Source organism: Xiphias gladius, chromosome 6, assembly GCF_016859285.1.
Source record: "Xiphias gladius isolate SHS-SW01 ecotype Sanya breed wild chromosome 6, ASM1685928v1, whole genome shotgun sequence".
Lineage (NCBI taxonomy): Eukaryota > Metazoa > Chordata > Actinopteri > Istiophoriformes > Xiphiidae > Xiphias > Xiphias gladius.
The window spans coordinates 25,916,597-25,942,984 of record NC_053405.1 but is presented as its reverse complement, the minus strand read 5'-3'; the positions used below and the strand labels follow the sequence as shown (position 1 = coordinate 25,942,984).

Here is a 26,388-nt window from a genome sequence, read left to right as displayed (position 1 = left end):
GAAAACATAATGCCTCTGGCCATGGTTATCGCCATCACGGACGCATAAAAATAGAGTGGACTACAGCTGAAACAACCCTAAGTCGTTCAAGTTGCTCGACAATTCATCTGCAAGTTTTTTGGTAGTTTACCATAAAACTAATTTTTTCCCAGCAAAAACGGCAAACATTCCTTGGTTCCAGCCTCTCAAATGTGATGTTTTTTTGCATTTCATTCTGTATCTTTGGGTTTTAGGCTGTCGGACAAAACGAGTAATCTGAAGATGTCATCTTGAGCTTTAGGCAACTGGCCAAATTATCGCTATTTCCAGACATTCATCGTCTAACTAAGAGAATAATTTTTCAATAATGAAAATAATTGTAGGCTACAGCCCTAGCATGGCGTATGAAAGGCTAATGGAAGACACAACTTAGTTGCATTTTGGGAAATGTAGGATCCTGCGTTCTTGGAGCTTGACCCAGTGAAATGTTTCAACAACGGCTGGGGATGGATTGCTATGAAATTTCCTACACGCATTCACGTCCTCCTCAGAATGAGTTGTAATAACTTGATCTCCTGTCTTTTCCTCTAGCGCCATCACCAGGTCAACATTTCATAGTGTCCAATAGTTTGGTTTATGACTAAATACCTGCAAATTAATGACATCCCCATCAGCCTCAGTCATAGTGTTTCGTGCTAATTAGCAAGTGTTAGCATGCTAAGACCCTACATTACTCTGGTTAACATATTAAGCTTTATATCTGCTAAGCATCAGCATGTTAGTTTTGAAACTGTGAGCGTGTTAGAATGCTGACAGTAGCATTTAGCTCAAAGCACCACTTTGTCTAAATACCAACTCACAGAGCTGCTAACGTAGGATCAAGTATAACATCCAGTGTAACAATTACAATCAAACAACAGTAACCAGATTAATGAAGCATGTCAAATTCTTATCAGTTTAATCAGGAGATTTTCTATATTATGTGACATCCATCTCTGCAGGTTCTGCCATAACTGCATAGTGTGCAGAGCTGAATAATATTCATGCTGAACATACATGTCATAAATGTCAACTTCCAGGCAGGGATGGTCTAACAAAAGATGCTATCAAGTTGTGCTATGGGAAACCGAGGAACCAGGTATTTTGGAACTTGATCTAGGGATTAGAAATCCGGGTGGGACATTGCTGCTGCAGTTTTGGCCAGTTTGCATCTTAGTGAACATGCAAACAAGAAATTTTTAAACTGTCTCTCACAAGCCCCCCCCCAACTTTAAAGAAGTGTAATAGTACATGTATCCCTTTAAAAAAAACAAAAACAACGCTTGTTCAAGATTGAGTGGTGCCAATAAAATAGCCGCACGGTGATAACTACAGCATCAATGTTCCTGGTCACTCTCTGCTTAACAGTGCCATCATGAGTCGCATGACACAAACACACACTTTAGACACAATGAGAAACTCTTAGTAGAAAATACAGTAAGAAAAAAATGACCCAAGATATTTGCTGTTTGTATTTATGTTTAGGCTGTTCATGTGGTAAGTGTAAAACAGACCAAAATCAGGAAATGCAGTTAATAAGAAGACAACGAAATAAGAGGAAACTGGATATGGGATCATTGAAAATTGAAAACCAAAAAACTGTCCTGTACATTGTAATAAAGGCACTATCAGTTATACCTCTCATCTTGTCTCTTTCTGCTGGAAATGACCCTGTGACCAAGTCAAAGCTCTGTTTAACCCTGTACTCAAACATTCTATTCACTGTTGATTAGTGCCTCTCTCCTGCTCCCTGTGGTCCTTTCACAGGCTAAAAAACAGCAGCCGCCAGTGAGCGATCAGTTATATCAAAGATTCACATCACTATCTCTGTGATAAAATATTTATACGTGTTACACGTTTAAAAATTGACAACATTTCTGTGGGATAAAAAATTACTAGTCACGCACCAAATGATGCAATGGTCTGATCTATTTTCTGTTGCTACCATTTGGTCCAAAAACATACCTCTGCATTTTAATACAGTATATACAAATGTAGCTTTGTTTTTTGTTTTGCTTTCTAACAATTACATCTTCTGTAATTTGTAAACAAGTACTGTTGCACCTAAAATGTAGTGTGCAAAAAAAGAAAAATACATAAACCAGATGAGCGTATTTCCATTTCCAATCTGTCAGTGCACAGAAAAACACATCTGAATATGGTTTTATACTTGCTGAAGTCGCTGCTTTTATCTCAATGTTAAACCCAGAAAACCAAACACATAACTTTATAATAATCCTTGTGTTTGGGTTTTGTAACTATTTCAGCCTGCTCGGAGCAGAAATTCTTTCTCACAGCACAAACTGTCAGTTTTTCCATGTTAGCTTTCCTCAACAGATGCACAGCAATTAAAAAAAAAAAAAAAAAAAAAAATTAAACACATTCCTCATAGAAATTCCACTGTACAGTATGGAAAGGCTTTTCTGTACTCTAACAGGGTCCAAATTAGAATCCCTGAAAAAGCTGAAGAACAGGAACAATAGATTTAGCATTCACCAGCCTCCCTTAGTGAGTCTCTGTCCCAGTGTATACGACTTCTAATAGAGTTTTTCCCCGTGCAGCCCTTGTCACTATTTTCTGGCTACACTTTCAGTTCACTTTGGGGTAGATCTTTTCATAGAAGAAGCTCTGGGCAAGGACATAAAGTTCTCCATCCTTTTCCCTGACAGCGTGGGCACGCACAAACTGAAACTGTTCGAGTGCAAACTCGTAAAACTCATTTTCGATTTTCCAGATTTCAGACTGCTGCAGCTTGGCTATTGTCTCTTTGGTGGGAGGCTTCTTCTCAGTGGTCTTTCGCAGATGGGACTTCTTTCCTGGAGTAACATAAGGCGGTTTAATGAGTCTGTCGATCTTGGCAACACAGGGTTACTAGTGATAGCAAAATGAATGCTGTGCGGTGATCTGCACTGCGTTTGGTACCTGTCCTGTAGAGCTCTGTGGCTCCCTTGAAGAAGTGCGGCAGCGCCGCTTCGAGGATCATGATGAAGTCCTCCAGCTCCTCAGTTACTCCAACCAGCAGGTACTCATTCACCAGGTTGTATTTGGCCTGTTCCAGGGCCCATCTGCTGCCCGCATTCCTGCACACAAAGCGGCAAACTTTGACCATAAAATACTATCAGTATCATCTGAGATCAATCCAGTTGGTGTTTCTACTGTGTTTGCCTTGATGTATGTGCAAATGAAATTCAGTGATTTCGCTCTGTTAGCCATGTGCCTCTGATGTTCAATTGCAAATATTAACACATTTATACTGAGCATAGTTACAAACATCATTTTATACACTAATAGTATCAGATAAAGTAATGCAAATTGCTGTTGTGGTTGTTGTTGAGGGCCTTTACAGGATCTTTTTTTTTTTTTAAAACTAGTCGGTTAAAGTTAATTCATAATTAATTCATAACGGCCTCATACGTATGATATAATGTCAAAAAGCATAATGTTTTTGATATCTGACTGAGCACCCTATGGTGCAGTTGACAGTTCTGCACTATAGCTGCTTGAGCTAACATTAAAATTTAGCTTTGCACACTGACAGTATGAGCTGGTTCACAGCTCTGGATCTAGGAGGTCCAGATTCAGAGCTTTTAAGGTGACAAGCGTAAAAAGACTATACAATTTGCATAAAAGTTTAATCGAGAAATTCCTGCAACTCTGTTCACCAACTGCTTGTCATTTAAACTCAACAACTACTAAGCTACCTGCCAGCTGTGTGTCTGAAACTGATTGCCAGTGATTACCTAGATCATCTTTGTAGACTGAGAGCCGCCACTCTGTTGGGTCTTTTAGTAGCAGCAAAAACACACAGCTCGTTATCAAACATCAAAAATTATACATTTCTTCTTCCACAAAACTATCTTTTGGCCAAGCGTAAATGTACAGGAATTAAAGCTGGTTGAATCAATAGCCGCCTGCTAAGACTTTAACTTACTACAGCTTGTTGAGACACCGTTAGGGGTGTTATTCGTAAAACTGAGGCTCTCGCAAATTCGAAGTAGCAATGTTTCAAATCCCAATTTGGATATCGGGCACCTGTGGTGTAGGTATGAAGTTTCTAGTATGTATAGTTCTTGAGTTTGTGTGTTCAGAAGAATTATCCACAGTCAGAGAGTAACAGACGCCAGCATGACGACATAATGTCCCGCAGATCAGGTACCATGGTGGTGGGTCATAACAATGAATTCTTTAACCCTAATGTGCATTTACTGTGCTCTGCTTGTGATGAGGCAGGTGCAGGGCAGCCCACTCACCAACACTCTGAATGGTGGCCACAGAAGAAGGGGATCTGCAGCCACAGCTTCTCAGGAGCACAGTCAGATCCCCCTGATGACACACACTCATCAAATGTCTGAAAAACAAAACAAACACTTGCTCTCACGTATGAATGGGCTGACAAACAAAACGCTAATGAGTAGGTCATTAATGAGCTGTGAATTAAGACCTTTTTGTCCCCTTGTTTTCTTCGTCGAAGGCCTGGTCTGTAGTCATCTCCAAACCGTAGGAAGTAGTAATAGGATACCAGCCGCTCTATGGGATCTCGCACCACATTTATGTACATCGGCTTACCCTTCACACCATATCTACACAAAAAGAAAAGGGTTGGCAGATTTTTTTTAAAGATTCTATTTACTCTGAACTCACACTGGTTAGAAGACACTAGGGAAGCCACCTTTATATTCCAAGTTTATAGTGTGTTTATTCCACTTAAGAATCAGCCTCCCCATTAGTGAAAGGGTGGAGGCATTAGGGAGGAATGAGACTGCAATTTAACAGTATCTCTCTCACTGAAACACACTTAGACCATTAGGATAATTACCTGTGATCACTGAAATGATAGTGTCAGGGGAGATAAGGACAACAATGCTATTAATCAACACTAAAGCACACGTTAGCAATCAATACATGACCTCCCTTTATCTGCTCGCTACCTGTTTTGTAACTAATCTGGATATTAATGGTATTACAGGAAATGAAGGGCCTTACTTTGAGAAGTCCAGATAAGCTACATGGCCGTGGTAGAAGCCGGGCTTCATCTCTCTCCAGGAGGTGACATTCCTGACAAAGCGCACCTGTAGCCAAAGATAATGGAAATTAATTACGGAGTAGAAGGGAAACTGCAGGAGATGGAAACACACCGTACCAACAAAACACAGAGACAGAGAAGTTCAAATGGCTCCTTTTGTTAAAGACTGATACATTTATATTTATGCTCAAAAGACATTGACCGTCCCTATTTACCTGCATGTTAAAATGATTGTAGTCAAGTATTTGCAGGTTTGTGGACACTGTAAGGTGGTTTTGTGAGAACTCATTGTATTGAAATCATACTGGCTTGAAAAAAGGCTGTTGCGGCAGATGATCTCATAAAGCAGTCAATCAGCTGACTGAGTGGGTCACAGACTTAAAGTGTCAATGCTAAGGCTGTAGGTTTGGTCTGAAAAGCGTGGGGGACACAATGACGTGCTTCAACCTAAAAATAAAAATTAAAAATGTGAATGATCTGTCCTACATTTATACACACTTATACCAGTTTAATTGACAGACAACTTGATTATCCCTCAAACAGAGTAAAACAAGAATAATCATTGGATTAACAAAGTCCTTTAATATTAACTTTCTTTTATGCTGTAATATGAATATCAGTTTGTGAGATAACTATGGCTCAGAATGACTCATCAGCATGGTTCATATACAGATATTTGTGTTGATTTGTCCCCACATTGGAAGGCACAGTTGTCTCGATTGAGAGAGGGCCCACAGTGTCAGACTTTGAGTTAGTAAAAATAGGTTGCACTATACAAGTAAGTTACAATGTACAGTGGATCCAGAAAGTATTCAGATCCCTTCACTTTTGGCAAACTTTATTTATGTTGCAAATATATTAAAATCAAAAACTGAAATCTCACATTTACAAAAGTATTTAGACAATTTGTGGTCAAATGCATCCTTGAGCTGTTTCTAGAACTTGACTGAAGTCCACCTGTGGCAAATTTAATTGTTTAGACTTAGTTTAGAAAGACACACACCCTTGTATATGAGGTCCCACAATTCACATTGCATGTCAGGACAAAAAACAAGCCACGAAGTCCAAGTAGCTCTCTGCAGACCCCTGTGATAAAATTTTGTGGCAATGTATAGATCAGGACAAGATCAGCACAGTGGCCTCAATAACTGGGACATGGAAGAAGTTTTGGAACCACCAGGCCTGTCCCTAGAGTTGGCTGTCCAGCCAAAGCGAGTAGGGCCTTGGTCAAGGAGGTGACCAAGAACCCACCGGTCACTCTAACAGAGCTTCAGAAGTTCTCTGCAGAGATGAAAGAACGCGCCAGAAGGCTCACCATATCAGCGGCACTCCTTCAATCAGGTCTTTATGGTAGAGTGGCTAGACAGAAGCCACTCTGAGAAAAGGCACATTGACCAACTTGAAGAACTCACATCATGTGGAAAAAGATTCTCTGGTCTGATGAGACAAAAACTGAACCCTTTGGGTGCAACTCCAAACACTGTCTGGTCAACAGCAGGCACCTAATACCCTCCCTATGGTGAAGCATGGTGGTGGCAGCATCGTGCTGTGGGGGGGCTTCTCAGTGTCAGGGACAGGGAGACTGGTCAGAATTGAGGGAAGGATGAATGTAGCCAAATACATAGAGGTCCTTGAAAAAAACCTGCTTCAGAGTGAACAAGATCTGAGCCTGGGGCGACGGTTCACCCTACATCATGACAGTGACCCAAAGCATAACACCCAAGGGATGCTGGAGTGGCTTCCGGAGCTTGGTTGAACTTAAGAGGATCTGATAGGAAGAATGGGATAAACTGCCCAAATCCAGGTGTGCAAAGCTTGTAGAGACTTGCCCAATAAGATCTGAAGTTGTAATTGCTGTCAAAGGTGCTTCTACAAAGTACTGAATTAAGGGTCTGAATGCCTCTGTAAATGACAGATTTTAGATTTGATTTTTAATAAATAAAAGGTGAAGTCTGCATACTTTCTGAAGCCACTGTACGTTATGTCTTTTTTTTCCTTTTTAATAAAACAAACTATTGTAGTAAGGTCTCCTAACTTCAGACACCACTTAGTGGTAGCTTTCTCTCCCATCTTCTCAAAATGATGCAGAAGAGTCACCTTTAATTCCTGCAACAATGTTTGATTACCGTTGACTGAGTTGTTAAGTAAAGCAGCTGCAACTAAATAAAGTGGCATGTTCAGTGTTAAACTAAGTTACAACTTTTCCCCAACAATGTTTATTACAAAGGTAGGGGGGAAATAGAAGCCTGAATGTCAAATCTGAGGACAAAAAAGTCATACTACACCACCCACTGCTGCTGTTAAATGCTTGACGGCAACTCAGACGGGCAAATCAACATCCTTTTCATCTCAGAGCATCTCTGGGTGGCAGGGCAGTAAGAGGAAATTTTTAGTGAGAGAATCAAACTGAAACTATAAGGGATTTTTAAAAGTGAGGAGGACAGGACCCCTGAGTCCCCAAAAGAAATTACGCCCTGTGTCAACAGTATAAAACCCCCATCATAGTACTCCAATTTACAATATATTTTTGCAGTAATTCGTGGATCAAAATGAAAGGGGTACGTTTCAGCTGCTGATTACTGTCTCACATCAATGTACCGTATAGTACAAATTTCATCAGTTCAAATCAAACAGAACTAATTTCCACCCAATGCTGTTTAACTCTGAATAGCCTCTCTACAGACCGGCACACAACTTCCATTTATTACTGTTATCTTTGACACACATTCCGTGGTTTGAGAGAGTAAAAAGAATGACAAAGTAAAACATATTTACCAGTGTTGGCCAAGCTAAATGCTATTACTGGAAACAAATTTGATTGTTCCTGTAGTAAAATGAGTTGGACTGTGATGTAGCAGCAGACTGATTCTTTCCCCTGGTCTCTGCTTTATCATGTGCAGAGGAAGCAGACTGTTTGTGAGATGGAGGGGGCAGACTGACTGTGAGATGGCAGACCGGATATTACCTTGGCACTAACAGCCAAAAATAACACAAGCATAGCTTTGGGGCCTTTACACTATGTGTCCTAAGTTGCACTGACAGCAGTATAAATGCATCCAGTGTAACAGGCAGTAATGTGTGCTGATGCCACACATGTTCTCTGGAGCTTTTAAAACATGCACAGAGTCTGCATATTTGCAGAAGACAAGACAAAAACGTTTTTTCTAACCAAAACATCAACATTTTTCATCATGTTAACAGTGGAAACAAACACAGAAACATACTAAGACACAGCTCCTGAGCCTACAGATTGTGAGGATCCTTGAGGACCACACAGGACTGAAGCAGACTCTTACCTGCTGGAGTTTGGAGGTAGAAAAAGCTTTTATTTAACAAGGAAGTCTCTTGAGATAGATTACATCTTGTACAAGAGAGACCTGGCCTAATGTAAAATAAGTGTCACATACTGTAGTTACATAAGTACACACATCATTAATTTACAACAAACATATCTGAGATACAAAAGACTGGCTGCAGGTGAGCTGTATTAGTTTTTAATCATTCTTATAAACACATACAGGAAAACATCATTCTAAAGTGTTGACAACAGGCTTAGTTGACTATTCTTGAATTCATGTCTCGTGCAGTTTCATTTGAGCCATTTAAAAAAAAAAAAAAAAATCAGACATATCCTTCAACAGCATAGTGCTTCCTTAAGAATTATGGGAGAAACCTGTTACCTCAAATCAGAGTGGGAAAAAAAATGTTATTTTCATTTTAACCAGGATCATAGAGCCCTATCATTTTCTTATTCTCCAAATTCTTCTACATAACTCACTGACAGATTTGAAAGAGAAGCAGACGATAGACACAAAAATAGAATTTACAGTCACAGACTTAACAGTGCTTAAGAAGTAAATGCCTTGCGCAGATGTTAGGTATGTGTATTGATGAAACAATATAGAAGCCCCTTTATTTTATTTTTTTTAAGCATTAAAGCTCTTACAATCATGTGAAAATGTTTCATGTTACAACCATTACAACCCTGGCCACAACAATGGGCTATTTTCTATTCCAGATTTTTTAGTTGTGATGATCAAAGCGCCCACGAGCCTGTCATAAGCTGAGCATGTGTTGTGCCAACAAAGGACTCGTTGATCTTCGCTTCTTTGTTGTATTATGTAGTGTGATTAGTATTATGACAGAAATGTGCTCTAAATTGGAAGTGTGAGAGGTGGAGTCTAGTTTCTGACTACCATCTTTTATTTGTTGTTCCATAAAGAAGTAAAGTATTTGGAGCTACAGTAAAATAGTTTACATGCTGTAATAAATTCTGACCTTTCATGTTTTTTTTTATGGGATCTTGACATCCCTAGGAGCATGTTCTAGTTTGCAATACTGCTTCTAAATGCAGTAATGGTCCACGTTCTTACCTGGTCTTGTAAAGACAGGACAGGGTTGTTTTTGGTTGTGTTGATGTGCAGGACGTGGAAGTGGTTTTTCCCACACAGGTCGTAAGCAATGTTAGTGAAGGATGTGCTGGCAGTCTTGGGCACTCTGTTGTAGATGATGACCATGTCATCTCTTTCTGGCATAGGTGACAATTCCCGCCCAGCCTCGACACTGTGGCGCTGCTCTACTTCAGCTACCTCGTGTCTGGCAATGGCGCGTTCTGAAGAGGCAGAAAACATGATATTTACCACTACTGATCAGATATATATATACTGTACCTTTGAAGAGACCACCAAATATAACACATTTTGATTGCTGACAAGTGTTTCTAAACCTAATCTATACAATTTTCAATTCTTATGATTATGGACTGGCTACTTTTCTCTGCTGTCTGGATTTTAATAAGCAAGTTAGTTGATGCTTATTGTTACTCTCATATGGCAGCACACACAGCAGGTGTGAGGCCACCAACACAGCAATAAAGACAGAGACAAAGGTACATCTGTTGTATAAATGAACAAGTGGTTTTAAAATTAAGGCCAGCGAGGCTCGTTAGCACGCCTTAATTAAGGAAAACAACATAGTCCTTCAAAACACAATAACATCAAAATAAGCAATTAAGCTTTTGATGATAATACTGACAGCAGGCATAATTAAAAGTGTTTTCTCTCGCTTCTTTTCTCCACTGCAATGTTAATTAAAGCCAATTACAAGAACGGTCTTGTGTGTATCTCTTAGACATGCTTTGTGTCAGTGTAATGCAGGCATGCTGATGCCCAGCCAGCCCTTCAGTGTCTGATATCATGAGGAGAGATAATGCTCAAAGGCTGGTGGCCTTGTGTCTGCAGGCTGTTTATGCCTCTCCATACTTCCTTTTTCTGTCTTGAAGCGTGCTTATGCATTATTATATGACATATGCATTGATGTGCGTCAATTCCAATCAACAGTCAGCTTTAATGAACTGCAATGTGGAAAGTGTTACGATACAAAATACGGCTGTTTATCCAGCAGATGTCCACTTCAAACAAGTACTACTGTACAGCAAACCAAAATTAGCTGATTCTAAAACGATCCAAATCTGGGTTGACTATGTTGCTGCTGATGTCTACAATGTTCCATTGACATTTGAATATCAGTTAATGGATGAGTCAGTTCCGGTGCTCTCATTTTTAGACTCTGGTTTTTACAAGCATCATTCTTAGTCTATTAAACCTACTCGTATCACAGAGTTGGAGTGGAATGAACGGCTGTCTCTCCAGTGGCATCCCGGCCAGCAGTCTACCCATGACATGAATTTAAAGAGAGGCCAAAATTTCTGGAAACAAAATCTGTCTGAAAGTAAATGATTCTTTACCTCCAAGCTCACTATAAGCTAGCTGCAACCTACTGTATTTAATAAATGCTACGGGTCTGCTTTACAGTAGGTGCCACTTCCAGGAGTCCAAAGGAAGAAAAGCCACAGAATGAGCAAGACAGCGTCTCTGGTTGGAAGTCATTCACATTCACTGACTGCAATACAGTGGGCATGATGTTTAGACTGACTGCATATTCATCTAAGAAAAAAAATTCCAGTTTGACAGTTTTTGCTTTTGAATGAAATTTGTAGAGCAATGTATTGAAGGCATACACCGATCCACTTGCCCCACTGGATGTGCTGTGACAGCTGAGACCGATGATGAGGATGTATTAGGAAGAACACCGAAATGATTCACGTCTAGAAGAGAATGTAATATTGTCTTCTGCATTAGTCAATGGCTGCTAATTTAGTGTAAGGCAGGCATTAGTAGCCATTTAAATAATCCATAAGTACTAAGTAAGACATTTGTTTTCTCCAACTTAAGTCTTTGTGTTGACTATACAGACGTTCCTCTACAGCATTATGTGTATGTTCTGTGTGAAAACGGTTTTCAAGCAAATCCTTCAGGTGCCTTACAGCCCGGCACTACACTCCACTCTTCTGCCACCAACATTTTTGCCTGATATATTTATTAAAGACTCAAACAGCACTTTGCAAGAGCACGATAATGCAAAGCAATAACCGCCTGTTTGAAAAAGTTAACCACCTGTGTTTTGGTCTTACCGAGTTTGGCTCGTGACTCCTCCAGATTCTGGATCTGGTTCTCAATAAAGAGCATCGCCACTCCAAAAGCCAAAACAGCCAAAAGCTGGGTCTTGGGCGGCATCATGATCCTTAGAAGCCCCATCAATCAACCACATGAATCATACCGCGGACACTTTACAGTGAAGGGTCTCAGGTCCACTGCGAATGGCTAATCCAGCTAAGCAGCTGCTAGTTTATGACAATTTAAATGGACTAACTTTAAGCAAATCAAAAAAAAAACAAAAAAACACTAAGGTTAACTGTTTAGCGCCATTAGTTGTTATAGAGATTGGCAGCCGTACACTAGCATTAACTTAACGTTAACCAAATCTAATATAAGATGTAGTCTCTACTAATTAACATTATAAAGCCACGCAAAGCGCTTGCTAGCGTATTTTAAATATGAAGACGGTGGTCACTCCGCGTTTTTAATTCGCGCTTGCTTTCTTTTAACCCGGCCGAAAGCACGCAGACTCCGAGAGGCTCCATCCATTTAAACACGACTTGAAACTGGAGGGACAGAAATCGTTAAAAGCGACTCCAAACTACAGTTATTAGCAGCAGTATGTGCAGTAGCCTGATGAAGGAAGTAGCATTACTTGAGTGTAGCTTCTTCTTCTTCTTTTTCTTCGTCGGGTTTACCGGCGGACCTCCCCCCAACCAGTGTTAAAGATGCAAGGCGCCACCTACTGGACCGGAGTCTGTATCATTATACAAATCGGTAAATAAAATGCATAAATGGAGAAAAAATAGAAACAAAAAATTAAAAGGCAAGGCTAAACCTGTTCTCCTGTCCAGAACTATAATCGTGATGCACTGTCTGAAGCTTTTCATTTCCTCTGATCTATCACCTGCTCTCGCTCTATTCCTGCCTTGCCTCATTAATCTCATCACGTCTCCATCTCTTTCCTTATTAAAATGCAGAACTAGTTTTCAGTCTTCCAGTACATTACACCACTGACACAGATTTTATGGCCTCTCTCCAATTAAATAAAGAGAGGAATGAAACATTGCCAGGCCTTGAGAACTATGTTCGTATAAGTCCTTGGGGTCCAAGCGCTGTCTCTGGTGGTCAGCAGACATGAAACAAAACAACTTACAAATGCTGGTGGTGGTGATCTGACGTTCTCTGACACAGTTTCATTGAGAATGATACACCTACCCCCTGGAGAGTGTTCCTGACCTGGTTTGATGTAGTGAAGGAGGAGTGTTTGGCTGAGCCTAAAGTTTCTGCTCCATGATAGGTTTGCTTTGTTTTTTCAGTCTAACAATGGCCTCTTTCATTTACATCGACACCTCTTTGAATTCGGTATTGAGGGTTCCAATGAACAGCAAGCAAATGCAAATTCAACACTTGGAAACAACTCCAGACCTTTTATCTGCTTAATTTGTCATGAAATAATGAGGGAACGGGCCAGACCTGGCCATGAAACTGATCCTCAGTTAATTGTCCAATTACTTGTGAGCCTCCGAAAAATCCATTGTGGCGGCATAAAGAGGCAAAATTACGAAAAGTGCGTCATTGTCCAAATACTTATGGACCTAACTAATATTTGAATATGATATTGCCTATACAATTTTAGATTTTATTAGAACTTGAATGAACATAAAGTTCTAAACTACTATGATGAACAAAATCAAAGTCGGGTATTATTAAAAGAAATGTGTATTCGTGAAAACCAAGCATCTGAATGTAGCTTTGGCAAACATTTCACAGAAACTGCACTGAGAATAATGTGGGAGGAACTAACAGTTACTGATATACCAACATGGGGAAGTATTTGATCTTATCTTGGAGCTGATCACAGCCTCAAAGTTCAAACAGAAGCCCATACTCTGCTGGGTACACCTCTGATTACAGGTGTGGTCGTCTCAAATAAGTTTGCTTCCTCATCCACCGTGAGGAGGGGAAGTAAATTATCAGAAAATTGGGGATGTATCAGGTAACGATAAGTTATCTTCTTATTTATTTTTTTATCTGTGTTTTAAATCATGACAACTCCAGTTTGGTATGTACTGCACAGAAAACCTTTCAGAACATGTCACTCTCTGGCCATACATGCAACAACACAAAATGCTCTGCGGCCAAATGGAGGAAAGTATGAGAAATATAACCTACTATATCTTAAAATGTTCACCTTCAAATGAACCATTACAAAATGACCTCAAATTCACTCGTTTTCAAACCCTGTGTAATAATACAGAGATGGGATCTTACTTATAGTATGTGTGATGGGGGGATGCCCTGTGTGATGTCTTGTTGGTCCCATGTGGTGACTCTCTATAGTTTGCTCTATAATCGATCTTTGATTATGTTCGAAGAGTCCTGAACTGTACGTATTGAGAGGTAACTGTGTTTGTTTTTCCCATTTTTTTCACCTTTTTTTTCTTTGAACCAACCAGATCTACTGTATGAGCTGGTTATATGTACTGGATTTTTGGTGGGACAGGTGTCTGAGGATATATTGATCATATACTATTTGTTGTAATGCATATGAGCAACGTGGGTACATAGTTACACAATTCATTCAGTTGCTGCCCTGCAATAAGATCCAGATTCATGAAAGTTATAATGTTCAGTTATTGTTGACACTAATTCAAAGATTTGTCGTGTTACCTGTATAGTCATTTGGGAGAATGCGGGTTTCAATAAGTCAAAGGCTGAAATCCAGGCTTCAGTCTCATCGCGTCCGAGACTGATTTTCACTGCAAAATCAGCCCTCTCCTGATCGTTCTGATGTGAACCAACAGCACAGCCGTTTAGCAAGTCTGTAAACTTGTTGCCAGCCGCAACACAATGGCGGGAATTGTTTTCACCTTGTGTGTCTGTGTGTTTGTGTGTGTGTGAGCGTAATCATGGTACTTTGGCAGGTGTTTATACTGTCTGTCTGTCTGTCTGTCTGTTTGTTTGTCCGTCTGTCCTTCTGTGGGAGGATTTTCTCACTGCAATAACATCACAACCGTGCAAGATAGAGTCACAAAACATTACAGCTGTGAAGCTGAGATCAAAATGAAGGCCGGGATTCAAAGACAGGTGTGGTCCGAGCAAGGGTGCCAGGAGTGCGTGTGTGTGTGTCTGTGTGTGTGTGTGTGTGTGGGGGGGGGCTATTGCACAACCCCAAGTGTCTAAGACTTAAACATTTAGAAGTGTGATAATATTGTACTTTTTTCTCATGCTCTTTAATGTGTATATTGTCACTGATGAGATTAATGTGGATGAGCTTGATCTGGTGTGTCCCAGCCCCCACCCACAGCTGCCCAGCTCCATTGTTTCACTACTTGCCTTCAGGGTTTGTGTTGCCTAAGCTGGAACACAGCTGTTGTCTGAGCTGGAACCATTTTCCATTGACAACATCAACTGTAACCGGAGCTCCATTTTTATCCTGCATAACTTGTCTCTTGTTGCCTGATTCTTTGCTACTGGAGATAATACAGGAGCTGGAGGACAGTCGTCAGCTCTCTATCCTTGAATCTGACAAAGATTGCAGCATTGGAAGCTGAACATTGTAATGTCATACTCAATGAGACAACATATACTGTAATGTGATTAGTTTAAAACTGCACCAAATTTTTGCAACTTTGTGTCAGTTTAAGAACATTTTTGAGCAAAACAAAGAAATGAAGAGGCTCTACTCTTTATATTAAAGTCCTCCTAGATTTACCAGCCAGGAGCACATAAAAAGTCCAGTGAATTTTGTGTAAGGAAAGCACTAGCAAATTTTCTTATCACATTTTTTCGAATTATTAAACCACTAGCAAGAGTCAACAGTAAATGGAATGAAATGAAAAATATGTTTTTCAATTTTTTTTCATTCGGATCAGCCAGTTCTTATTAATTATGTTAATAATTCAATGCAAATTTCTGTAATTGGAAAATTGGCTGCTCGGAATTAGCTTTAAGCTCACTCTGGTACAATACATCAAATGGTGACATCGATGTTTAATATTGTTTGATATTGTACATGGTCCCTAAATAAATAAATAATGGATCTCAATATATGAGAATATGTAGAGCTAATTTCTCTCCTTTAATTTATGATCTTACCAACATTTTACATACAAACTTCATAATCACATAGCACGTTCCTACAAATACATGGCCTTCGTGGAAACAGTTTGCCACAGATTAGTTGGGACTAATCTTGTAAATGGTGGTGATTGTCGGGCTCCCAAGAAACAAGTGCCAAGCACCAAAATGTGGCGGATGGCGGATAAGACCAAGGTCCCAGATTGATCTGGAAAATGTAAGAGAGTGGCAAGATAAAGAAGGACCCCTGAGTTCTGATACACCTCTTTGCTTGTAGGAGTTAAACATAAAATGCCTCACCATGCTCACCAGGCTCTGGCAGAGCGGCGATTGTCTCTTAGCCACCAGATGGTGGAGCCAGAGTTCCATGGATGAAGCCATATCGGTTGGATTTACATCGTCCAACCTCAGCAAGAAAAGGGACTTTTTTCATCTGAGTCAACCGGAAGGAAAAGTCAGCAAACTCAGTTTTACAGAATCATCATGAGTGCCAAATCTGAGAAGCCCCGAGTTTAGGCCTTGTTAATAGATGAGGATGATAGTTCAGACAAAAGACCAACGTGCAGTGATGCATTAGAAATTAACTAAAGGACTGATATTAACAGTGGCCAATTTTGTACAGAAGCAGAGAAGGATCTTAAAAAAGGTCTGTCACATTTTCTTAATGCAGAGCCTTTACTTTGCTACAATTCATAAGACACTTACAGACTCTCTTTTAGAGACTTCCATTTATGGCTTTATTAAGAAATGTGACTTCATGCACATCATCTAAACCCCTTTTAAGACATATCCCAGAAGAGTGACGGAAACTGTGTTGCCTTAATCTCAAAGACCAGTCCGGATACACGCACAGCACACACCTGACCAGTGAACAAGGCTTACATCAAAGATGCGGTGTCTCTCTTTATTCAATTACCATGAAACAATGTGAGGATTATTTTATTTATCACACGCTGCTAGAGGGCTGGAGATAACAGGTTACTACCATGGATAAACTGATGACTACTGCATTTTCTCTCGATAACACTGATAGGATAAACAACAACACTATCATCAATATGGGTTTTTGTTTTAAATGGTTTGATCCTCACTTGTATGACGCAATTCTGGTGAACAGTGGATGTAATTTAATTTTCTCCCACTCATTTAAAATGTGCAGTGTTAATCATATTAAATGTTTCAATTATATTCTGAAACAGTCAGTGTTCCTGAGACACCATAAGTACAACACATGCTAATCTAATAAAACTTGCCAACTGAATTAAATAAATAAAAGTGTTGCGTATGTCTATAGTTAACAGTGTAAGTTTAATAACACTTATAAAAACGTGGCAATGTCTTGGCTAGTAAAGACTAGTAATGTATAAATCTGTGGCTAAGAAGCATACGTAGCAGCTCCAATCAAAAGGCATCAACTAGCCTATGTAAAAAGGATGAAACAGTGGCATCACAAGCTGACTGATAAACGCTAAAAATAGTAGTTTTAGGGGCCCAGGGGTATATTAAACTTACCAGACAGTCCTTGTTAATGGAGGTATGACTTTTCCTTATTGATATATACATACACGGTAAAATGCATGGAGAAAAAAATGCTCGTATCCAGTTAAGCTAACCTTAAGAATGTTATTTGGTCATTTAGGCTAGCGATATTGGCATATCTTTTTGTAATTTATGATACATGGAATTAATTTTTGTAAAATGTAATTCCACAGCAGTTTACATGTTTACATCATTATTAAACATAATTTCGAAACCATATTGTCAACCATATATTACCACTTTTCCTCTCCATTCTAAACGTGTAATATATTAGCGTTTTTTCTTTTTTCAGATAGCTATGCAACGTTTGCATCTGGCAGTTACTGGGTGTAAATTTTCACTAACAGCTAATCACTACATGAGAAAAACTGTTTGTGTGGTGTTACCTTATTTAATTTAGTGATTCTTACGTTACGTTATACCTGGACTTTGGGTTTTTAAGTTCGAACTTACAAACAGCTGGCACAACTCACTCCAGGTTCTGCCATTATCCTCATTTTGTGTTACATGTGGTTGTAAATTTTGAGTTAGACAAAGTAATAATCACCTTTGTTTTTATTTGACACAAAAGAAAAAATAAGACATGAATCACAAAACAGCATTTGGTAATTAAGGGTTATATAATGATATTGAAAAAATATTTAAAAACACCTTAAATGTTTAGCAAGTCTGTCAAATCAAAAAGAGAAGTTAAAAAAAAAAATACACTCTTTGCATTAATCAGGGCAATAAAACACGAGAAAACTCATGGATCCGTACAGAACTGTAGAATATAAAAAACAGACAGATAGACAGACAGACAGACAGACTACACATAGTCAAATCTCTGGTTCGACTGCCTTCCATCCATACTCTGAGCCTTGTAGGAATCATTGTAGGCTGGATGTGGTCTGGTGTCTGACTTGTAGATAGTGTGGTGAGAGGCAGCTTTGTAAGCCATCCCATCATACCTGAAGAATATCAGAAAATAGTCCGTTTCAAATAAAAGACAGAAAAGAACAAAGATTAAGAGTCTAGTTTGAAGACTTTTTGCACCCTGGAGGGAATTATGACATCCAGTCTCACACCAGCCCCAACCTTCTCATATCGGGACATTCCACCACCAAAGTGAATATTAAAGAAGTCAGAAAGAACATGACTGAAAACAGATGTAACCAGGAGAGGAACCAGGAGAGGAATACAAGACTCTTTGTGTATTGTTTTGCAAGCAGCCTCGTAAGCAGTTGCAACTCTCTATTATATATGCAGAGAAAAAAAATACAGACACCAAAAGACTTGCGTTTGCATTTTGCTGAGTATGTGTCCTTTACCCCATAGAGTGCAAAACTATATCCACACCCATATATTGTTGTCCAGTGACTGAACATACCGTTGCTTCCCCTCTGGAGCCATTCCGCGGCAGGCCAGACACATAAAGACACCTCCAATGACCAAGATAGCTGCACCGATCCACCCCACAAAAAGAGCTGGGCCAAAAGTATACCTGAGAGAAGACGATAATCATGGTAAAAATTATTTAAACTGCTGTAGGAGATAACACATTACAGTATACAATCATCTTAATTGATGTTTACCTTGGAGTCAGAGCTCCTGTGAGTCCACCAACGCTCGCTCCTCCATACATACTGAACCCCCCATCGGCATACGTTGTGAACCGAAAACTTTGCACAATCAAGTTAGCAAAGGCTGACACCCCAGCAATGCCACAGACACCTACATTTTTAACAAACAAAAAAAGAATTAGGGCAAAGTGGTTTGGCTGCAATATCAGAGCTAGACACTGTGAGCAAAGCATTACAGCACCTGCAAGAAGAAACATGATCCCGGCTGTCAGAGTCATTGTGGCTTTGATGTTGTCCTCCATGTTCCCCATTCTCAAGCACTTCAGTGCAAATATGGCGATCAGACAGCCGATGGCTCCAAGAATGATACCAACAATCATCAAGGCTCGGACGGCTTGGAGCAGAGCTGAAGGTCAAAGTTATACAATTTAGAAAATTTCTCATTACATCATCTTCTCGACAAATTGATTTGCAACCTACCAATGTAGAGTGGTTGATAGTGACATGAGCACATTTACTTAAGTTACAGTTTTACTGTTTTACTATTGTACTTGGACTTATTGGAGTATTTCCATTTTATGCTACTTTACACTTGAAGTCAACTATATTTTAGTGGGAAATATTGTACTTTTTACTCTGCTATTGACAGCTTAAGCAAATGGTTTTCTTTTCAAGTTAAGATTTTACTAACAAAAATATGATTTTTAGAGATGAAAGTAGCCAACAGGAAATAAGGTAGTAAAAATAGATTCACCTCTACCAGCTGCGACATTAAAATGCTGTTTACACATTAATACATCAGTATTTATAAAAATATAATATACGGTACATTCAGTAATAACATAATATTCTGAAAGGTTCCGTTATACATAGTGAATAATCTACTTTTAAAACATTACGTATATTTAGCTGATAATTTATTTGTTTTAGTTTAGTAATATTTTATAAGAACGACTTTTCCCTGTTTTGGAGTTTGTTTTGTTTTTAATTTATCGTGTGGTTTTACTAAAGTAAACGATCAAAGTACTTCTTCCGCCACTGCCAATGGGCAATAATCACACAACAATAGAAATTATTTTTAGTCCTAAGAATATTTATCAACTAAAAACAACAAAAAATACACCACCAGGCATCACCAGGAGCATCAGGTAGAATGAGCAGCCATATTTCCACAAAAAGGGAGAAATGTTTTGCATTTTCTTTCATCAGCGATGGAAGGTCAGTTTGTATTAATTCATTCATTCAAAAAAAAACTTTTCTTGTCTCACATATTGTCCATTTAATAGGACCATTTCATACGAAAGCAGTTTAAGCACATGAATAAATCCTTACACATATACAGTACTTACTGTATACACAGGAGCAGCAAGGTATTTTACTTTAGGATAGTGCTAAAAGGTCTTCAGATCACTCTTAAATGAACTACTTGAAATGCTGGGTCAGAATCTCCTAAAATATTTTTTTTTTTCAGCAGTGACAAATTAGTTTTACTGATGCACATGTACATCAAGAATATGCTTTAAAAGAGGCCTAGAGAGCTCAGCACTCATGGCATTCACTTTCAATTAGAGCAAAAAAAAGTGAGTTAAGAAAAAAGAACATTGCAATTATGTTTTTTTCCAGCAGCAGTGATATAAAAATTCATATATCAAAGCACCATGTATTAAATCATTGACCTAAATGCCATCCTTCCAAGGCCAAAGATATTGTACCTGTATTATTCTAGACTTAAGCCTTTAAAACCTTATATACAATGTGCTCTACACTACATTCAGCTGTTAAGTACAGAGTGTGGAAATGTACTTTACATTGTGTGACACTCCGGTAAAGCTTGTGCTTGCTCAGCTAAGCTTTGGATGTTTCATCAAATTTCCATTTGATTCCGGAGAGACACCATCTTTTCTGCAGTCGACTGCATTTTATTGCAGTGGGGGAGATGGAGAAAATCTGCCCTAAAACCTTCCAAATATTCTAAATTACCTTCCGAGGTCCTTTGGAAAATGTTCTCTTAATCCAGCCTGGTGGAGAAATATTCGATATATGTCTTTTTTTCCTAAAAGTGTAAATCTCTTACCTGGCAGTCCTAGAATGGTGAAATAAGGCCTACACTGTGTTGTGCCGTATGCTGTCCCTACACATGAGTTCCACAACCCAGAGTAGGTGTAAACATTTGTTACAACTGTAAGAGATCGGTCTTGTAAGCTCCACATGTCCATTGCTGTTGCTGCCGATACTAAAAATTGCCCCAACAAAGACAACATGAATCCTACTAACTGAATCATTGAGGCAGCCATTTTAGATGTCCCGCTCAAACAAAGCTACCACCAGTCACAGAGTCATGAAATGGCAGTGTTGGTGCTGCTGCTTATCATTATGTATGCTTCAACAAGGAACAGGTCTTATCAGATGTTTACCTAAAATTTCATTAGTCTTTGTCCCAGTATCGGGAAACAGTGATTATTTTATTTTTTCCCCTAATAATTAACCTATTTTCCAGTATAAAACAAATAAGAAACTGCAGCTCTGTAGATTTGGTCTAATACTTGTTTTTGATGATTTTTTTCTGTTCAACCCAACGAACTATGTAAACATTTTCTCCCCTTATTGAGCCATAAAGTAATTTCTTCCACCACATGCTGCTTCTGTTTTGCTAATGACAAAATAAAGCATACCTGGCAGTCCCAGAATGGTGAAATAAGGTCGGCACTCTGTGAAGCCAGAGCTCTGCCGAACACATGACCTCCAAAGGCCTGAATACGAGTACACTGCTGTCACGGGGTTGTCGAAGAGGTCTTCCGTCGCCCACTGGTCCATCCCTGTCGCAGCGATTATTCCCGCCACCCCCAACAAACTCAGGAGGAAGCCCATCACCTGACAGAGAGTGGCTGCCATGGTGCTGTCCCTTCTGTAAAAAAAATCTGTCTAGAACTCTGGATTCGAAAAGTAACAGCCTCTCCACAGCGCTGCGGCTGTGTGTTTGAATATGATATCAGCAGGTGCGAAGTCAAGAAGGACTTCACCAGTGACCCTATTTGTTTGCACATAGCCCAGTCATGTAGACAAGATGTTGGGCGGAGCATATCAGTTTCAGTTAAATATGATTAATGTTGCCTACTAATTCTGGTAGGTAACATGGACGTGATGAAGACGCCGACAGAACATCATTTAGAGTCACTTTAGCCTTTTTTCTTTAATGCAAATCGTGTTGGTCAAAACCCTCAGATGGCCACATCAAGCTTAGCCTGACCATAAGGGTGAAGAGTTTTCACAACTGCTACATTGATTATACAGCTCACTCAGGGGTTTCGCTGCTACAGCCTTAATCGGTCTGATATGACCAGTAGCTTATGGTTTCGATCGCTAGCTAACGTTAGCAAACTTGAGATAGAAACAGGTGCGTAACTGATACTACTAATTCAGTTCAGTGACTAACTTTATGCTTCTTCTCTAATTGTGCTAGTGTTACACTATATTTTAGCATTTACCATTATCCTTTAATTATCACTTTTGGCCACAGTGATCGCTGTTTGGAAAAAGTTATATCATATCGAGTCATCTTGACAGTGTGTCCTGTTTACAGCGTCTTGTACATAGTCTGATGGTGCGAAGCCTAACTGTGGTGGTATGTGTCAATACCAGGGAGGATATTGAGAGATGTAGGCTAAATATGTTCTCCTACTTCCTGCTAATAATTGCTGTCTACCAAAATTGGAACACTCAGGTAACACTCACATTACACTGTGTTGAGTATAGTTTTCAGGATTTAAAAAAAAAAAAAAGTACAGAAACAGCTTTCCTGAAATAAGGCATTGAAACATTTTATCAGCTCTCATGATTGCCATAAAGACTACTTTCAAGAGTCTTTAAAGTTATTTTTGCCATAATTCTGCACAAGTTTGTATCTTAAATCTGTAAAAACTTTTCCATTTTAGAGGCTTAAACTTTGCAGATTAAATGTTGTTCTATGCCTTGGCCACGCTATGTTAAGCGATACTAAATGACCCTGTTGTTGGGGTGGGTGCTCTGAATCTTTGTGGCACCAGCAGCCAGTCAGGAAAAAGTAAATACTGATATGATTGTAATGAACTGAAACCTTTTTTGACTGTGGCTGATATGTTGAGGGGAATGGAATTGAAACTGGGTTGGGGCTTTGTTCAGTGTGCACAACACAACTTGTACTGATTAATATGTATAAATTATTTTAAACAAATATAACTGTACCTTGCTTAACTCAAGAATCAATGTCCGATGTCTCAAGACCTGTATAAAAGTTGTGTTATAGTTTCAGATATTCTTCCCCCTTCATGCAGCACTCTTGTTTTTTAAAAATGAACAATAATAATTATTTAATAGTTCATTATGCAAAACCTTTAAAAAAAAAAAATCAGTTAAATTAGACAGTGTTTCTGAATGCTGGTGGTAAAAAGAAGTATTCCCAGACATAAATTAATTATCTAATTAGCTAATAATAAAATTATGTTTAGTAATTTGAGAATGATATGATATGACATGGGAAATATATATATACCTAAAAAGTAACCAAAATTTCTAATCTATTTTAATTTTACAAATTATTTCCAGAATCTCAGCATTCACCCTCACTGCAAGAACTGATAAGGCAAATAGGTTAACTCAATATGTTTAGAGAAAGACTTGGCCTTTCGGATCACTCTTTGCACAGTAAATCACTGATGAAAGTATTGTGAAACTAGTCGAAATGACTGAACCAGGAAAGCATATCCCACACACTCACACAGGCAATGTGATTTGATCACTGTCAGTAGAAATAACAGTAGCCTGCTACATGCTGCACTGATGATTTTTGGTTTCTGCCTCACAAAGCCATTTGTCCACCAGCAGGCTGAACCTTAAGCAAACAACTTCTCCAGCATCTGTAGGAGCCACTGTTTACTTATCACGAGCAGCCCATTGAAATGCACATGAAAAGACAAGCCACTTCTCTCAAATCTATATACCAAGAAGCTACAATCATAAGACTACTTTGCTGCAATTTTGCTTTTGGTTTGGTATGAATAAGAATTCATAAAAATCCAATGGAAATCCAGAATTTTTTCAAAGAAAATTTTCAGGAAAAACAGAATATTTCTGGCTGAATTAAGGGGAAAATGTATAGACAGGAATATTTCCTTTCACGGAATTGCAAAGCCATGAAAAACACCTTTTACTTGATAAATCTGATATAGCTTCAATGAATAGCAGGAAAAAGCCAATACCGAATATGCTGCAGTCAGAGAATATGGAATGAGATCATTTTAAAAACCTTTACCTTTACCTACTGTAAACACAACAGGGACACATGATTACCTTATGAAAATGACATGGCAATTATTTTTGGAAACAGTTTCCTATTTACATGTCAAACAGAAATTTGACATGCAACTGTTTGGAGTTGCATTTGTGCATGAATTATGTACATAAGGCCAATATTTACTGTTCTGTTGGCTCTATTTTAGTCTATGGCAACTCAGGAAATATCTACAAGACTCTGACAAAGTGGTGTGACCTGCAAGGCAGGGGTCACATGACTGACCAGGGTAGCTAGTTAGCAAGTCTGGCTAGTATGTTTACTGTTGGCTGATGGGCTTTTATTAGAATGTTATTGTATACACCAGCTTCGGGTATGACAATGTTGTTCTAAAGGTGTGTTCAAACAGAAAGTAAAGATAATTTTCAGCTTGCACCATTGGTGAGAAAGTGACCACTACATTGTTTGTGTTTATTTGCCCCAGATAGCCGACATACGAACTGTATGTTAGCTGTAGGCTTGCTAGTTACAGATGCACCAACCGCGTGTGTGGGAGTGTGAATGCTTTTGTGTTTGTGTTCAGCTCCTGGCAAATTTGCATCTAATGGTGTCTTTAAATTTATGCAATTGCGCCCCCCCAAAAATTTGCTTCACGCTGTCTTTAACACAAAGTGATTATTAAAAATTCTAACAATGGATACATTTCAGATTGTGATTTGATTATCCAAAATGTCACTGGTCATCTGTTGTCTACAATGACACCGAGCTGTGTCTTCTTCATTATTTTATTTCTTTAGAAGATGTTCTGAACACAGCCGGTGGAAGTTTTTTGCTGGTTGACTCACACATTAAAGAATTTTTAGGAAAATGATGTGATAATAACAAAACTGTAATACAGAAACTTGAAATAACTTATTGTCTAGTTTGTTTCTCTCAATATTATCATTTTTATTTTAGGAAATTTTAGACTTGTTTGAATCACAGTTTGTCAAAAGTCCATAGAGGTGAAAGAACAAATAAATGCGGCAGGTTGATTAATAGAACTCCAGCTTGCTTTTCTAGCGCATGCACAGTTGTTGTGCTTGTAGTGTGCACAGTTCGCGCAGTCTCAAATTTTAGGCTGCAATAGATGTGCGCACAGGGGTCCATGATGACCCTCGCAGACTCGAGGGTTGTACGCAGATGATTAAAGTACTTCACGTGGACTTCTGCGACCTCACAGACACCGAAACCACAAATTGCCCATTACAGTACAAGTAGACAAGCCTTCTAAAAAGTAGAAACTGTCCTGCCTCCTCTTCTTGTCTGTGCAAGCAGCTAATTACAACCCGTAGTTACGTTTTGTTGTCAGGTGACCTCTAGCAGCCGTAGTAATTATGACGGGGGCAAAGGGGGGAAGTTAGGTGATGTTTATAGAGTAGTATATATATAGCGCACATTTGGAGGAGGTCCAAGTGGATGGATAGGTTGAGGTGGTGATTGTTGAGGTTGGAGGACTTGTTGGAAAAGTACTACTAATAAATAAAACCTTTGGCGGTCTCTATTGATAACCCTCGCCTTGCAGGTCGCAGCAGTTTCGTCAAAAGTCTCTAGCGCATTACAGTTTTCTTTCACTTTAGCTGCTGTATGTTTCACTATTGTTGACCAGCTCGACGCTAACTTTGTCTGCGTGCTGTTTGGTGCTGGGCAGGTAGTGTAGAGTGGGTTTATCAGAGCCTTTTGAAATAAGGCTGCCTGCTGCGTCTGAAAACGACACTAATGAGAGCAGGGACAGTGAACCGTAACAGTAGGTAAAGTTGTGGGCTATAAAATCCACACAGTGAGTCAAGAGATGTTAAAGAAAGAGACTGGATAGAAAGAGCTACACTGCCTCCCTATGGCTAAAAACACTGATTAGAGCTTTGCAGCAACTTCAGTGGAAACAAAAGATAAAAAACTGTATATAAGGGGCTAAACTTGATAGTCATCCCGAAATTCATATAACAGGGCATGTAGCATAATCAGGTGTCATTTTCACTAATTTTGGTTAAAAAAAAAAAAAAAAAAAGTTTGGGTGACAGACCTTGAAAGAAAAATTTCCACACCAACTTCTATTTTGAACCTCAGTCAAGAGCTCCATTACCACTCAGGCAACAAAAAGAAAACACTAGAAAGAGATGTGCTGAAATGATGAAAGGCTGTCTCGGAAAATGGTAGAAAAATGGGCCATTTACTTTCGTCCACCTTTTGGGAGTCTAAATGGATTTTTATTCAGCAATCGGTGCAATGTTGGCCGACGCACACTAGAGGGCAGAGTGAGTGCAGAGAACACAGGCTGCTGTCACAGCAGGGAGCAAACTTGCTGGGAGTGCGATAAGGAGGCCTTTCACGTAACAAGGCCTGGGGAGAATGTGCTGTTTCTCTGAGGGCATCGGGAACTTATAAAAAAAATATGAGCAGGTCAGGAGGAGGACGATCAGG

At 39.2% G+C, this 26,388-nt stretch overlaps 2 protein-coding genes across 3 annotated transcripts; both read right to left on the bottom strand.

The window, feature by feature from the left end:
• Nucleotides 1-923: 923 nt before the first annotated feature.
• hs2st1b (heparan sulfate 2-O-sulfotransferase 1b) lies at nucleotides 924-12,127 on the bottom strand. Its single transcript, XM_040129667.1, has 7 exons — nucleotides 11,514-12,127; nucleotides 9,415-9,653; nucleotides 5,002-5,087; nucleotides 4,460-4,598; nucleotides 4,269-4,366; nucleotides 2,941-3,098; nucleotides 924-2,834 (listed from the first exon to the last, which is right to left on the bottom strand). Exons 1-7 carry the CDS (start codon nucleotides 11,635-11,637, stop codon nucleotides 2,608-2,610), a joined length of 1,071 nt encoding a protein of 356 aa, XP_039985601.1. The 5' UTR covers nucleotides 11,638-12,127; the 3' UTR covers nucleotides 924-2,607.
• A 5,549-nt stretch (nucleotides 12,128-17,676) lies between these two features.
• On the bottom strand, nucleotides 17,677-21,658 carry LOC120790985 (claudin-18-like). Of its 2 annotated transcripts, none has more exons than XM_040129042.1 (5): nucleotides 21,335-21,658; nucleotides 18,904-19,068; nucleotides 18,675-18,813; nucleotides 18,470-18,583; nucleotides 17,677-18,050 (listed from the first exon to the last, which is right to left on the bottom strand). In XM_040129042.1, exons 1-5 carry the CDS (start codon nucleotides 21,552-21,554, stop codon nucleotides 17,909-17,911), a joined length of 780 nt encoding a protein of 259 aa, XP_039984976.1. In that variant the 5' UTR covers nucleotides 21,555-21,658; the 3' UTR covers nucleotides 17,677-17,908. The 2 variants fall into 2 exon arrangements, with proteins under 2 accessions (XP_039984976.1, XP_039984978.1); XM_040129044.1 differs by lacking the exon at nucleotides 21,335-21,658 and adding an exon at nucleotides 20,737-21,084.
• Nucleotides 21,659-26,388: the final 4,730 nt, after the last annotated feature.

Excerpts from the sequence above, each read along its gene's own strand:
- hs2st1b (XM_040129667.1), bottom strand. The coding sequence starts at position 11,637 with ATGGGGCTTCTAAGGATCATGATGCCGCCCAAGACCCAGCTTTTGGCT. Across the intron at positions 4,599-5,001 it reads GCTTATCTGGACTTCTCAAA|ATATGGTGTGAAGGGTAAGC; the intron begins GTAAGGCCCTTC and ends CTTTTTGTGTAG. Across the intron at positions 2,835-2,940 it reads CACAGAGCTCTACAGGACAG|GAAAGAAGTCCCATCTGCGA; the intron begins GTACCAAACGCA and ends ATGTTACTCCAG.
- LOC120790985 (XM_040129042.1), bottom strand. The coding sequence starts at position 21,554 with ATGGCAGCCACTCTCTGTCAGGTGATGGGCTTCCTCCTGAGTTTGTTG. Across the intron at positions 19,069-21,334 it reads CACCATTCTGGGACTGCCAG|CTCTGCTCCAAGCCGTCCGA; the intron begins GTATGCTTTATT and ends TTTGACCTTCAG. Across the intron at positions 18,814-18,903 it reads GATCATGTTTCTTCTTGCAG|GTGTCTGTGGCATTGCTGGG; the intron begins GTGCTGTAATGC and ends TTAAAAATGTAG.